At 39.0% G+C, this 16282-nt stretch overlaps 1 protein-coding gene and 1 long non-coding RNA gene across 2 annotated transcripts in view; one reads left to right on the forward strand and one right to left on the reverse strand.

The window, feature by feature from the left end:
* The window catches only part of Pdcd1lg2 (programmed cell death 1 ligand 2), a 68141-nt gene that overhangs the window by 41315 nt on the left and 10544 nt on the right, over positions 1-16282 (forward strand). The window contains exons 4-5 of the mRNA XM_027943076.2: positions 769-1038; positions 4560-4694. Coding sequence (XP_027798877.1) covers positions 769-1038; positions 4560-4694 — 405 coding nt within the window. The remainder of the gene's footprint in view (positions 1-768; positions 1039-4559; positions 4695-16282) is intronic.
* Positions 1-16282, reverse strand: part of LOC139701511 (uncharacterized) — a 111622-nt gene that overhangs the window by 29802 nt on the left and 65538 nt on the right. The window lies entirely within an intron of this gene.

The raw sequence follows: 16282 nt of genomic DNA on the forward strand, positions 1-16282 counted from the left end.
TTCTTTTGGCCATTTACTCATAGTTTATTTTTTTAATTAATTTCTGTGGATGTACACGATGGTGAGATTCAATGTGGTGTATTCAGATATGTACATAGGAAAGCTATGTCCAATTCATTATACTGTCTTTCCTATTCCCATCTCCTCTCCCTTCTCTTCATTCCCCTTTGTAAAATCTACTGAATTTCTATTCTCTACCCCACTCCCCTTATTGTGGGTTAGCTGCCACATATCAGAAAACATTCAACCTTTGAATTTTTGGGGACTGACTTATTTCACTTAGCATGACAGTCTCTAGTTTCATCCATCTACTGGAAAATGTCATAAAGTCATTCCTCTTAATGGATGAGTAATACTTCATTGTGTATATATGCCACACTTTTTTTTATCCATTCATCTGCCAAAGGGCACCTACATTGGCTCCATAATTTAGCTATTGTGAATTGAGCTGCTATAAATACTGATGTGGCTGTACACTGTAATATGCTGATTTTAAGTCCTTTGGATATATACTGAGGTGTGGGACAACTAGGTCAAATGATGGTTCCATTCCTAGGTTTTTAGGGGAAAAAAAAAAAAACCTGCTTTCCAGTGCGGTTGTACCAATTTGCAGTCCCACCAATAGTGTGTGAGTGTACCAAGAATAAAAGTGAAAATATTATTAGTTAATATTAATAGTGTTAATTTTATTCATTTCACATGGTATTGGGTACACACCTCTACCGAAATAAGAAATGAAAGACTTACTTCTTTTTCATTATTGTCCAGCTTCCTACAAGAAAATAGATACTGGCATCCTCAAGGTCACAGGGACAGATGAGGTGGAACTCACATGCCAGGCCAGAGGTTATCCCCTAGCAGAAGTGTCCTGGTCAAATGTCAGTGTTCCTGCCAATACCAGCTATACCAGGACCCCTGAAGGCTTCTACCAAGTCACTAGTGTTCTGCGCCTAAAGCCACAGCCTGGCAGAAACTTCAGCTGCATATTCTGGAATGCTAAGATGAAAGAACTTACTTCAGCCATCATTGACCCTCAAGGTAAGAGCTGCCCTGGCCCCACCTCCTAGCTCTACCAGACAGAGTTCAAGCAAGAGCAAGGTGGCACACTCAAAGTAAGTCATTTGAGGAGGGTGTAATAAAAGGACTGTTTATGAAGGTGTGATCAGAATTTAGGAAAACTACAAAGGATAGTGCAGGACATAGGGCATCAATATTGAGGGAACTGTTACCACTGTTGAAGAAGCTGCTGGAACCAGGAGGAGACAGCTGTAGGAACAGCATCACTTAGGAGATATAACCTTCTTCGGAAGAGGGAGACTGCCAGCTGCAGCGACTACAAAGGGCAGAAGCTGGAAGAATGTCACTCCAACCTTGTTCTCCTCCCACCTCCAATTTCCTGCCAGTGCCTCCCATTGACTGAACCCATTGTTCTCTATTGAGAACAATGGAGTCTACTGATGGCTTCCATAAAGGTCAGCCATACCAGGTCTCAGAGCAGAGTATCAAAATGGAGAGAATGGATGTGGACAAGAATTAGAAAATACCTCGTCCCATAGCTAGACTAAATGAAAAGCAGAGTGCATTGCCTTTAATAATAATTGTTCAATCAATGTTGGGTTGATGGGTTCGAGACTTGGTTTTTGTCCCATTATCTCAACTACCAGACTATATTGGAAGTCAGATCAAGGCAGCCAAATGATGTCCCAATTTGTGGCACAAATACCAGCAACAAAACCCAAAATTCACACATCCTCCAACAGGTGCCTTGCTTCTTTTTCTCAAAGCTATTTTCAAGTTGTCTTATGACTGTTCCCTTTCTACTCATTCTTATAAATCAAGCTGTTCACTCATGGTTGCTGTGAACCACCACAAGCTTCTCCAGAAGTCAATGAATAAGACAAACACAGAAATGAGAGCGTGTGAGGTGTGCCTGAAACTCTAGCACGAATGACTGAACATCCTAACTTTCAATCAGAAGTTAGGGAGGAATGAATTCATAGGATTTCTTGTGCTTAGCCAGTTATTGCATATTCCTTGGAAATGTAACTGGACTACAGCACAGGAAATGACTATAAAAAGACCTTTGTGGGACTGGCAGAAAAGTGAAGGCCTCCTAGGACACCTAGAGGTAACTCCAGGCAGTGGTCAAGAACATGGTCTCTAAAGACAGAATTTCAAATGTTGAGAACTTTAACATACTACTTAGTCACCCTAGAAATTAGTTTCTCAGGTGTAGAATGAGGGTAAATAATAGTGGATACCTCAAAAGGTTATCATGATGATTTAAGGAAGTATCTTGGAAAGGGCTTAGCACTCAGAAAGGGAGGAAACAGGAAAAAAACATGGCACCTCTAGCAAGATTATGACTTCCTTATGAATGCATGGGACTGGGGTAAAACAAGACAAACATTTTTGCCACTGCATCATTATATCATTGCTAAAGAACTTTCAATTATTATAAAACAATCTAGAAGGATATATCTTAGGATACAGCCTAAGCTGCTATAATGAAGAGAGCCAAAAATACAGTAACTCAAAAAAGGCAGAAATATATTTCTCCCCATGCAATATTCTGAGATAGAAGGTAGTTCAGAGCAGCTAATCAACTACATCCATAAATCCATTCAATGTTCCGGATTATTTCTACTCTGTTGCTCTTCCATTCTCAAGAATGTTGAATTGTCAAAGCAGAGTCACTGCCAAATCTGTGTTTTGATCCTCAAAAAGGAAAAAGAATGGAGATATATCCAATATTTTAAGGCTGAGATCCAGAAGACCACTTCTCTGTTTGAACTTATCTTACACTAACTTCAGTGGGTACCGGAAATGCTGTCTCTGAGAAGCTATGTGTTCAGATAATGCACTAATACTAAGGAGAAAGATAGGATGGTCTAAAGGGATAACCCTCAGTCTACCACAAGGTAACTAATAGCTAGGAAAATCAACTAGGTGGACTAGACACACAGCCCATCAATTTGGCATGACAAATTTTATTGACATGTAAATATACATGGTTGGTGCTGTAGTGCAGAAAATTCAGAGGTGACTTAGATAAGGCCTTTATCCTCCAAATACTTAGAGTCCACGTAGATGATGTTCTAGCATGTTCAATTTTGCAAAGTCTTTAGGAATGAGTAGAGTTTATGCATGTGCAAGGGACTCTGAGGGAACCTGCCCAGGCAATGAGCAGAGACCCCTTCCATTGTGGGGACAATGAGGAGCCCGGTCTTCTTACTTGCAATGTTAAATGCAGCAAGTGCCTCATAAGCACTTCCTAGACGTAAAGAAGATTGTAGTCAATATGCATTATCCAACATTGCTTATCCAAACAGGTTCTTTATTCTTTTCTTTCTTAACTCTCACTGTCCTATGTTGGATGGGGATGGTATCTGAGGGGCCTGAGCTCTGGGTCAGACATGGCTGGATATGCCACCCTGGCTCTGTTACCGACTTGAAAGTGAAGACCGCAGATGGGTTGGTTATTAGGCATCTCTGAGGCTCCTTCAACTAAAATGACAGTCTTAGGACTAAATAATGTCTAATCCCTTCTCAGCTAAAACAATCTATGGTTTTCAGATGACACTTTGTTAAGAGAGGGAAGGAAAAGGTAGGAAGGAGGCAGGTGGCAGGACTGAGCCCTTTCTCCTGAACAGTTTTGTCCAGTTTCTCCTGGATGAAACTGTTATGTTTATTCTGTGTAAGTTGCTCCATGAGACAAAACTCAGACTTTTGAAAATGACACAACCTAACCTGGTAGCCTTTCATCTCCCTACTGTGAATACCCCTACAGTCCTGTCCTTTATCCATCTGAGACCCCTGTTCTAACCTGTAGCTACCCAGAGCTCTCCCTCACAAGGCTTTCCACAGCCTCCAACACTGCTCTTCTCATCTCCCTCCTTTACTAAGTTGATGTCTTCCTCGGTTCCATGATCTTGATTAGCCAAGACAAGGGTCATTTCTAGTCATTGTACTAAGGCAGGAATCACCAAATTTACTAAATTACCACTGCCTGGGATGTTCTACTCTTTCAAAAGGATCTTGAAATTGAGCAATGGTAGAGATTCTTAAGCACTTGAATGCTTGTTAGTGTGTGTGTAAGCGGGGTGGGGGGGGGTAGAGATATTTTTGGACTGAGGGACTTTCCCACCAGAAAGAGGGAGGAAGGGTGATGATGAGAAAGGAAAGGAGGAAAGAGAAGGAAGAGAGGAAGAAAAAAAAGAAAGTTGGTGGTTGGCTGATTGATAGATAGACAATAGGTATATCAGAGTGGCAGAAAGCATGGAGTCTGGAAGCAGACAGCCCAGGTTGTATCTCCGCTAAGTCATTTGGTGTCTACCTTTGGGAAAATTCTCAGCCTTTCATCACTAGTAAAATTACAGTTAAGCCTACCTCATAGTGTTTTCATGAAGATACGTGAGCTGAGATGTACAGAGCATTTACAGTAACTAAGTAAAGGTTCAACACAGTGGCTGTGTTGGTTAAAATCCACTCATATGGCCAACTTGGTGTCTATTTCTGAACTGCCATGTAATAAGATTCTGGTTCTTTCCTTCACCCAGGTCAGATGAAACCCAACATCCCTACTACTTCTCTGCTGTTCATTCTCATCCCTTCCTGCATCATTATTTTAATTTTCATAGTCACAATGATAGCCATGAGAAAACCACTCTGCCAAAAGCTGTATTCTAGAAAAGGTAAGTTTTATTTACAGTAATCAAGTGGGCTGGGAAGTCTGCACGAAATCCAATCAAGACAGAGCTTTGAGCTCATCCTGATGATTATTTTCCCTACAATAGCTCTAGTCATCAGTGAGGTAAATTCCATACACTGAGCTTTTTAAAGAGAAAGTTTTGTTCCCATAGCTAACATGCTAGGCTTTATTCTTGGAGCTAAAAACTTTCATCAGACTGATGAGAGTAATGTCATTTTGGCAATGGAGACAGCAATGTGATCAGATGCAGGTGAGAGGTGTCCAGGAGTCTTTCTGAAGATTCATTTAGTTTTATACCTCTTTTCCCCATCCTGGGCTTGAGCCAGGTTAAAACTGTCCCCTGTCCCCCAGGAATCTGAATCCCCTGTCTGAGTAAAGGAAAAGAGAACTGATTGTGAGGCTATTTGAGGCTGGGGAGTCTCAGCAGTTCCCCCTGGCATGCCTCCTTAACCCAATGTGTTCTCACCAGCCCACTCCCATTCTGCTGTGCTGGCTGGCACAGGGCATGCTTGTATTCTTTGAGCCCTGAACAGAGCATTTGTTACTCCTGCTTCTGTCCTTAGTGTGTCTGACCTTGGTTTCCTTGGTGTCCTTGTCCTGGCTGCAAAAATCCCAGGATGTACGCAGGCCTGTCTGGCTATCCCTTCGTCAGCACCTAGTGAACTTCTCCCAAGATCTACACTGGCCTTGTCTATAGAAAAAGAAGTGACATACGAGAATGATTCGATAGGAATTTGGGGCAGCACTAGTGCAGGTGGTTGGGCATGTTTTTAGTGACTGTTATTCTACATTTACTTCTGTATTCTCATCTGCTATGAAGAATATATAAACCATCATCTATATTATCATATATCATGCTCTGTTAGTCCATTCTGCTACGCATATTAGCTTGAATGTGACCATAAAAACCCTCTAACTATAGAATTCAAGAAACTGTTATCAAAAGAGAGAGAAGAAAGAAAGAAAAAAGTGAGAGAGAAGAAAGAAAAGAGAGGGGAGAGAAAGAAGGACCAAGGGAGGAAGGAGGAGAGGGAAGGAAAGAGGGAGAAGGCAGACAACGAAAGTGGAAGGGAAGGGTGCTTCATGGCAAAAGAGGAAGAATTCCAGTGTTTGTTCAATATATGTTTGACTTTTAAATAAAATCATTTTACAAATCTATGCTCTCAGAGGGCTGTGGCAGATGCGACTCACTGAAGTCTTACCTTCTGCCTTTCTTCTTTTGGCTCCCACATACATGACTCTTGTAAACAAGGTTCCAGGCCTGAGACCTGAGGACCCTTTAGTTACTTCTATTCTGGCTATCTTTGACAGAATGGAATAGAGTCACACTCAAAGACAGAGCATGGTATCACCTCTGTCTTGAAAATTACTGAGGATATCAGTAGCTCAGAGTTACTGGAATATAAGACTCAACTGTGATTGAGAAAGTTTTGTTACTAGTAAGAGTTAAGTGACTAAATTTGTTAACATTTCTTTTTAATGAACCAGAGGGAAATCATGGTTGTCCATCTAATAACACCCCTTCATATCTAGCTCATTTGCATTCAGACCTGCTTTCTTGTATGGAAGATACATGGACACATGTAGAAATGTGTCTGCCATGCACACAACCTTGAGTGCCATGGACTAGAGCAAAGAACTATAGGTTCTGTGGACAGATTTTCTAACCAGAGTCAGAAAGCTAGGCGGATCTGGCACTGCCATTTATTGGCCCTATGACCTTAAGCAAATCACTCAACTTTGAGATGGTCTTTCTTTTATTTATTTATTTTTCTTTTGGTATTGGAAATTGCACCCAAGGGTGCTCTATCACTGAGTTACATCTCTCACCCTTTTTTAAATGCTTTTATTAGTGCATTATAGTTATAAATAATAATTGGGTTCACTTTGACATAATCATATGCATGGAATTTAATTTGCCCCATTTTAGTTCCCAATATTTTCTCTTTCCCTCCTCTTCCCCTCTCTCTTATTCCCTTTCCTCTACTCTACTGGTCTTCCTTTTATTTTTAATTTATTTATTTTCAAGTTGGTGCTTTATAAACATAAAGTTGTAATTCACGGTGGCATACATATACACAGTGTAATTTTGTTAAATTTGTTCCACAATTCCCAGTCAGTTATTTATTTACTTACTTACTTTTACTTTTTTAATATTTATTTATTTATTTGAGACAGGGCCTTGCTAAGTTGCACAGGCTGACCTGCAACTGACAATCCTCCTTCCTCAGCCTCCCAAATCATTATGATTAAAAGTGCGCTCCACCACGACTAGCTTGAGATGGTCTCTCTACGTATAAATGGGAAACAGCAAAAGAAGGAACATTTACAGCTTTTTAACACAACCTCACTGCCACATATGTGTTCAACCTGGACCACAGCAGAATTCTCCTAAGTGATCTCCATGCATCTAATTCTGACACCTCCTTAATGATCTGTTCTTCCTTTCTAGATGAGAATAGGCTAGAATAGGCTTTAATAAAAGTCTACCATTCTCCTTTGCTCAACCTCTTCAGTGACTTCTCTTTGCTCACTGGATGAAGTCCCAATGAGCCCTGGGCATCTAACTCATATCAGCTTTGACTATAGCACTATCACCCACCCTTCTTGCCCAAGCTCTCACCATAGAGGATTTTCTAGTCCCCAGAGGCACCCCACTGTCAATTCTGAACTTTCTTTTATGATGTCCTCTGTTATTAAAATGCCTTCTTCTTGTCTACCTCAGTTATAATCATCCTTTAAATTTCAGCTGTCACTTCATCAGTCTCCCAATTCTACCCCCTTGCCACACCTATTAAATTAAATCCTCTTGTCGTATGCTTCCACAGCACTGACTACTTCTTTCAATACACTCAGCACAGAAGTAAATGTCTAGAACCTGCTTTTGATAGCTTTGGCTACAAATGCATTGCATTCTTTTTAGTTTTCTAATTAATCCCTCAAGCACCCACTTGCTCATCTTAGCAAGAAGATCAATGTCTCACCCCACACATACAGCATGCATTTCTCCACCTCCCACAAACTATCAGGAAGCCTTCTCAGTTTACAGGGCCAGTGCTCTTTCCAAAGAGGCAGAAAGCCTACTGGAGAGCTAGGTCAGTCCACCAGAGAGCCCTAATTTTGTGCTGTTTCTGACTCTACTCTTGCTGTACAGAATTTTTATTCTCTTCTGGTGTCTCCATCCACTGCAAAAAGGTACCCTTGCAGGTCCAGATTCCCATGCAGACCATGATGATACCAGATTACAATTCCTATGGCTCACCCTCATATGCTTTACCATTGGTCCCAAAGCAAGACCCTCATGGGCTAGAGAGGCAGGGGAGGCTTCCTGCCTTAACCACAGCTGTGCACAGCCAGCCTCTTCCACACTTGTTGTGTTGAACATGAGACACTTGTCCTCACTTCCTTCTCTTGAGTTCCTCTTAGGGCCATTGTTGTCCTAAACTTATTAATCCTTTGAAGACTAAAGTTGATAGGTAGTAGTCTCAATTTCTTTCTTTCTAGGAGGCTCCTTGGCTCTTAAACAGATTTAGCTACCCATGCCTCACCACCAACTCTGCACACTAAGGTGGATTGGGAGGGCAGAAATTCTTGGTCCATAAAAGATCCTATTTACCATTTCCTCCTAAGATAACCATTAAGGGCCCCAGGTGATCTGCTGAGTTCCAGAGAAGAAGCTAACAATTTCTGTTGCAAAAGTAGTGTCAAGTTCTGCTTTCAGCTAGTCCTTAAGTTTCATGAATACAGGGACTGTATTCCTCTCATTCACCAATATGTGCCCAGTGTTAAAAGCATTATCTGACTTATTTAATATTTTAATAAAATTGTAAACATTGAACCTACTATATGCTGATGAATATGCCAGACCTGTCCTATCCAATATAATGACTATTTAAATTTAAATAAAAATTCAATTCATTAATTATATTTTAATTGCTCACACATTGTTACTGCTCAAGAGCCACTTGCAGCCAGGGGCTACCATATTTGACACTGTTGAAGGATTAGTTTGTTTTAATTTCCAGTATGTTGATATTTTATAATAAGCACTTACTAAAAATGTAATGGAAGGAACAAAAGCATAAAACAGTAAACTTTATTTTTTATTAGATGCAATAAATATTAAATTTCAAAAAATGCCATCAGAGAAAATAATAAGAGAATTATTCCAAAAGTTTCTAAATGTTTACACTCAATTTCTATGTTTATCATAGGCTGATAACAGTTTGCCCACAGTAGCCTATAGACCAGACTCTGAGTAGCACCGCCTAGAAGACTGAGCCAGAGCTTTACAGGAATCTATACCAAAAGCCACAGCTGCTGGTTTATGGTTGCCATAGACCCACAGAGAATAGTGGCACTGACCTGTGGCATTAAAGAGGCCTCCAATGAAAATGTCAGCATTCAAAATCAATTCTTCTGGGGTAACCACTGAACTCCTTTCAAATGCAAACATTAAGGGAGGCTACAATGCTGGGTAGAGTCCCTCAAATTCTGAGCAAGATCAGGATAGTTATGATGGAATTACTAAAAACCTGGTGAACAGAGCAAAAGCAGAAACAGTGATGGAATTCAGGAACCCAGGCAAGGGCAAGAGTTGAGCATCAAGCCCTAGAAGGGAATCAGAATGGAAGCGACATGTAAAATCAGGGGAAGAAATGAAAGCAGGGGATTTAGTGGTGAGCAACGAACTTGTGCTTTTGCTATATTAGTCACTTTAAATCATCAGTCATTTACATCTTACTTCAAATTAAGCAACCATACATTCTGCTCTGTGCCAGGGAAGGAAGGCGGGAAGTGGCAGTTAAGATAGAAGGAAGGGAGAGAATATTCTAGAACCCAACATTTCTTGGATTATATACCAAATTTGCAGCCCCTCATCATCTAAGTGCCTGGGGGAATCCAAGGGCAAACAAAGGAATAGAAACTGAACTACTTTTTTGTTGTTATTGTTGTTCAGAGTCCTGGCCTAGAGTCCAGATTTTACATTATGTATTACCCAGTCTGAGGTCCCAAACCACAGTGGACATCTGGAACTCTATATATGGATTTATTTTCCTTCTGCCATAGTTTAATCTATAAACAGAATAATTTTCTCATTTTTCAACACCAGGGCTGCAAAAGCCCAATATAATGTTTACTAATCTCAAAGAAAGAACTTGGAGGACTCAATGGAGAGGGTTTAGATATTTTATTAATCACATGGTGTTCCTCAGCAGTAGCAGGTTGGGACAAAATCAGAGACCACAGCACACCTAAGAGCAAGGGGATGGTGTAGGGTAGGTTGCATGCCCACTACACAGATGCATTTTTTCAGATGTTTAATGAGGACATTCTTTTTCTTTACAACCAAGGTTGCCCTCTTTGATCCCCACCTAAAGATTGGAGACAGGAAGTGGCCAGTTTCCCTTCTCCGTACTTTCCTTATCACATTCTTCGAAGTCCTTCATATCTGATCGCTAGGAACAACAGCCTTCCTAAGTACTGACTGATGTTTACCCCAACGCTCATTCTATTTCTGGGATTTTTATTAATTCAGTCACAACAAAAAGATCTGTCACCACAGTAAAGAGGGAAGTGAACAAAGCTGTGAGTAAGCATGAGTTTGCTTTTCTTTTTCACTCCCTTTTCTCTCTTAGTGTGAATTAAAAGATACAACCACCCCTCTGAATTCATAAGGGATTGGTTCCCAGGACCCCACACCCCACAGATACCAAAATCAGTAGATGTGCAAGTCTCTTTCATAAAATGGCATAATATTTGCAGATAAACCTGTATATATCCCCCATATACTTTTAATCATCTCTAGATTACTTGTAATGCCTAAAGCAATGTAAACACTATATAAATAGTTGTTATACTATAATGTTTAGTGAATAATGATAAGAAAAAAGTCTGTACGTGTTCAGTATAAACACAATCTTTAAAAATATATATTTTCAATTCATAGTTGGTTGAACTCACTAACATGAACACCCATGGGTACAGAGGGGCAACTGCAAGCATTCTTCTATTAATTCATGAAAGGCAACTGAATAGTTTCAGCATATATACAATCTCCCTGTTCTGTGGCATTTCCGCTGAAGCTCAATCTTGCTATCCTGCATTGCTCCATATATTTCTTGGAGAACAAAGATGGTGTCTGATTTTCAGCCCCAAAGCAAGCATGCTATTTTTTGCTCAATCTTTATTCCTAAGCTCTCCTAGGCCGTACTGCACAAGAGATCTGGGCTCACAAAGTTAGCATGGTTAAAATTTGCCAACAAAGAGTAGATACTCAATCTGGATACAGTCAACAACTTTATGTTTACAACAATGATTAAGAGAAATACTGTTGAGGGCTATGATTCAAGAGCAATACTGGGTGAACAGAAATCTCTTCATGAGGCTATCAGGCTTGGAGCTGGAATTTGTGGAAGAAGAAGAATGAATGTGGAGGTCAGAAGGCGGGGCGCTGCTGAAGTCATTCAGGCTGGTTGAACAGAAAATATAAACCATGTGGAAGAGGAGCTCTGGGGTCAGGTGGGCCTGGGTCCTTACTTTGACCTTCTCTGAATCAGCAATGAGATCTTGACTCATTAAAGTTTCCAATTAGGACTTACAGGCCTGATCAAATATCCATTTCTTAAGAACTGAAACCGTTGACTCCTATAAAAGTCTTCTTGGCCTAAAGATGAGTTTCCAGGAAAGGCAACAGTTTTTGTCTGTGTTTTGTGGGCTCAGAACCTTTGTATAAGCAATTCCTTCAGCTGCTTATTATAGGGAAGAAATGTTGAAAGGCCTGAGAGCGGAGATGGTCAACTCAGATGCCCATTGGGGCTGGGAAGGTGATGAAATGAATGCAAAGGATCTGGTACAATCAGGTAGGGAGTAGTGGGGACTCCTGCCATCTGGAGAACATATGGCCTATCAGCTAGCCTGTCATTGCTAAGATGAAAATCCAGATGTTTACATAAAATCTGTTATTCATTAAGTGCTGGCTGAAAATATTTTAAACCAAACAAGCCAAATTAAACATGCCCATAGATTAATATGGCTTATGGGTGATCACTTGGCAACCTCAATCCTAAAGAGAGAATGCTACCAGAAAAGGGGATTAAAATCTGAGCAATTAGGAAAGAAATTTCTCTATCTGAGGAATCAGGGAACACACAAGGGTATATTAAATATCCTAAATGTCTTAAACCATAGACTACCACATGATCTAAATATTGCACTATTAGAGAATACCTTCATTGGGTAAACAGGTTACCAAGCATATTTAACAAATACTATTCCTTATAAACAGAAAAATCTCAGACCTTCTTTTAATGGCATCTGAAATTCAAAATAAGGTAACTATCTTGATTAAAAGTTAAATTTTTAAAAAAGAGAATATTTCCCTTTTCCCCAATTACATACAGTCATACTCTCTCCCGTCTGGCAGAGGTAGAGAGTGAAAATGAGGGACATGAGACATTGATGTTCTCCTCTCTGCCTCTCCCTCTCCCTGGCATTTATCTAAGAAGATGTGACATTAGATTAGGAGGTTAGGGCCACTTAGATATATGTCATAGAAAATGTTCACATGTATGCCCAAGGAGATGCAAATAGAAAGGTTCTTGGTACCATTGCTTACAATTTCAGCAAATTGGAAACAATCAAATATGTATCAATAGAATAGATAAATAGGATTACTTAACTAAGCTGTAATTGAAGTGGAAGAACCAAAACCTAGGTGTATTTTTAGATAAATATGTCTAAATGATATAATTTTTAATATATATAATATATAATACATATTATATATAGTATATATTAGTTGTAGATGGACATAATATCTTATTTGTTTTTATTTTTATATGATACTGGGGATCAAACCCAGTGCCTCACACATGCTAGGCAAGTGCTCTACCACTGAGCCATAATCCTGGCCCCTAAACAATGTAATTTTGAGAGGAAAGACAGATCACAGAAAGATACAGATAGTATAATCACTATTATATAAAGAGTTTAAAAAAACACAAATAATTCTTCAGTAGTTTTTATGGGAAATATTAATATGAATTAAAAGTTAAACACCAGCATAGCAATGATGAACACCAAATTCAACCTCATTTTAAAATTTTTATTGGTGCATTGTAATTTATACATATAATGGGGGTTCATTGAGACATAGTCATACATGCACATAAAATAATTTGGTCAATTTCATTCCCCAGTATTTCCCTTTCCCTCCCCTCCTTCTTCCCCCTGTTTCCCTTCCTCTGCTCTACCAGTTTGCCTTCTATTTCCATGAGATCCACCTTTTTACCCCTCTTTTCTCTGTAGCTTCCACATATGAGAGAAAACGTAGGACTCTTGACTATGAATCTGGTAGTTTTAAGAAATTCATTTCTTAAACTGCATATACAGGTGGGTATACAGATATCCACTATATTATTCTCCATACTTTTTGTTTTATTCCTGAAATATTTACTTTTATCTTTAAAAGTGTTTATAGTCAAATATGGTGGAGCACACCTGTAATCCTCACTACCTGAGATGTTTGAAGCAAAAGGTTCACAAGTTTAAGAGCAACCTGAACAATTAGCAAGACCCTGCCACAAAACAAAATAAAAAGGGACTGGAGGTGTAGTTCAATGATGGAGTGACCCTGTGTTTAATCCCCAGTACTAGAGGGATAAAAAGTGCTCTTCAAATTCAGGAGATTTAGATTTGAATTTTTCTGTGAGCTGGCTACAGAACCATAGGTAAAATCTATTGCCTCTCCAGATTTTAGTTTTGTCATCTGTAAATTGAGAAATCGGGACCAAATCCAGAAAGGTAAATAGACCTTATCTCAGGCCAAGGATGCTTGAAACAAAAATGAGGATGGTGTGATGGACCACTTCTAGGTGAGGAGTATGGTGATGGATGAATGACATTGCCTTAGGTTTGGGACCAGAATAAATCATGGGGTATAGCAATGAGTAGGTATTCTTTTCTTCAAAGATAACTATGTGTGTATTTACATTCTTGTCGTGTACATACATATTTTAACACTTATCTAATACATTATTTTGTGTTCTATATTGTTTCAGTTGCATTCAGTTATTTTCTGATTAGCCTAAGTCTTTGCAATCCTGTTTAGATCTGCATACAATTCATATATTGATTAATGATCAGCAATGATAGAAAAAAAATGGCTCGCTTTAATTCAGAGTAATGTTTTAAGGTTTTTGTCAAGACAAATACCAATGTGTTAGATTTAGTAGATACTTTTTAAGTTCCTGTTATATTATTCACCAGTCATTAACTCTTTGGCAAGAACTAATTTAGCATTTTGGCCAATATCTCCTGGGAAAGAAAAGGAACAGGATATGAAGATAATGATTTTGAGAAGAGGTTAAGTCTGGACCCTAGTATTTGAATAGCCAGGAAACTGGTGTCTGTTTTTAGGAGTCAAGGGCACCCCATAGAAATGGTGTCAATAGTGGGGGAGGCAATGGGAAAGAGAAGGACAGAGGGAGAGAGCTGTCTCTGACTGATTCATTTTTAAAAACTGGTTCACAGATTGTGGAGGTTGGCAAGTTTGAAATCTGTAGGCTGGGCCAGCAAGCTGGAAACTCAGGCAAAATCTTCATGTTATATAGTCTTAAGGCAGAATCCTTCTTCTGTAGGAAATCTGTTTTTGCTGTGAAGGCATTCAACTGATTGAATGAAGCACCTGTGTTGTGGAATGTAATCTACGTTAATTAAGAAGAGTTTAAAAATAAAAACTAGCTGTTGGTAAATGTTAGTCACAGCTACAAACTTTCATAATGACTTCTAGACTAGCATTTGACCAGAGAACTGGACTCTGTGACACCAAAATTAGGCAAGAGACGGGAGGTGGAAAGTTGTGGGGTGGCAATCTAGGCCTCGCCGTTAGCTAGAGAAAGTTGCCTTGTTAGATCTTTAAAATTGCACAAGCCTTTAAAAACAGAAGTTAAATAACCATCTATTATCTGGTCACTGTAATTGTCTAACAGCAACTGTCTAATACCTGCTCATGCATGAACCTGCCACTCCAGATTTGCATGAAGATTGTTTGGGGTTTCATTTAATTCAGCAGAATTTTTTCTCACTGTCTCTCAGACTCTCAGCAATAAGAAAACCTCTGTCATTCCAGAGTCTACTATGTATTTCAAAAAATGAACATCTGAGTAAATCTAGAGGGGAAGAAAACTTGTAATCAAAAGGATTTGACAAAATCAAAACCAAAATTTTGAAAATTATTTCTCAATAAAATGGAATCATGAGATAGTTTGACTTATCTAATATTTTATTTTCTTTGACAACACCTAATGAGGATTTTAATTTTTTATAGAAAGTTTGGGGAAGAACCCTTAAGGGAGAGTCAGCACACCACTGCCAGATCCAATCCCACCAAACCTTGTTTTCGTTATCATGTCTGTTTCTTCTCCATTTAGATGGACCAGATCTAAATTTCTTCCCAAGATTTTTCCGTCCTTTTGACAGCCACATTTTACTAAGTCAATTTCATCTATACCCCTCAACAAAAACTTTCCTCAATTCAAGCTGTCCCCACCGCTTCTACCATCGCCATCCTTACTCCTTCCCTTGCCAAACTCATTCCCACCTCTGCTTTTGCCCATGTTGGCTCTGCTGCCTGGAATGCCCTCCATGATCCTCTTGCTTACCCAAATTCAAACTTCTTGCAGGGTCAACTTTAAGATACCATAATAATTAACTTTATGTTTACAATGCCAGGCTACTGTTCTAACTACTTTGGAGATACTAACTCATTTAATCCTTTTGGCAATTGCTTAGGTACATACTCCTCCACCTCCACTTTATAGATGTCAAAACTAAACACAAAGAAGTTAGATAATTTGCCCAAGGTCTAGTAAATACTAGGCCCAGCAAATTGACCCAAGTACTCAAGTGCAGAAACCACACCTACCTACCACATTATCCTCCCTTGCTTAATCTATAAGACTGTCTCCCAGCTCATGCCTCTACCTTGAACACACAGACTAGCCCACTCTGAAGCACATGATTACAGCATTATTTTCTGGCTACAACCACGTTTCTATATTTTATGTTTACTTGGCCAGTGTAATGAAGTGAGATAGTAGTGTTAATGCAGCTATCTAAGTTTGATATTTTCCCATTATCCCTTTGCTGTGTATCTTATAGTGTATTCTGCAAAAATTTTAAAGATGATTGATTTTGACCGAATTTGGCTCACTACTATATATATTTTTTCTGAGTATAAAAATGAAAAAGAATGAGGGAAAGGGGAAATACTGAGGAACAATATTGACCAAATTTTAATGTTATATTCATGTGCATGCATGAATATGTTACAAGGAATCCTACAATTATATATAATTATAATGCACAAATAAAAATAAGGAAAATAAAATAAAGAAAAAATAAAAATTATAAAGAATATTAAAATAATGTACAGGGCAGGAGTTGTGGCTCAGTGGCAGAGCACTTGCCTAGCATGTATGAGGCACTGGCTTCGATCCTCAGCACCACATATAAATAAATGAATAAAATTAAAGGTTCATCAACAACTAAAAATAATATTTAAAATAA

Source organism: Marmota flaviventris, chromosome 13 (genome assembly GCF_047511675.1).
Source record: "Marmota flaviventris isolate mMarFla1 chromosome 13, mMarFla1.hap1, whole genome shotgun sequence".
Taxonomy (NCBI): domain Eukaryota; kingdom Metazoa; phylum Chordata; class Mammalia; order Rodentia; family Sciuridae; genus Marmota; species Marmota flaviventris.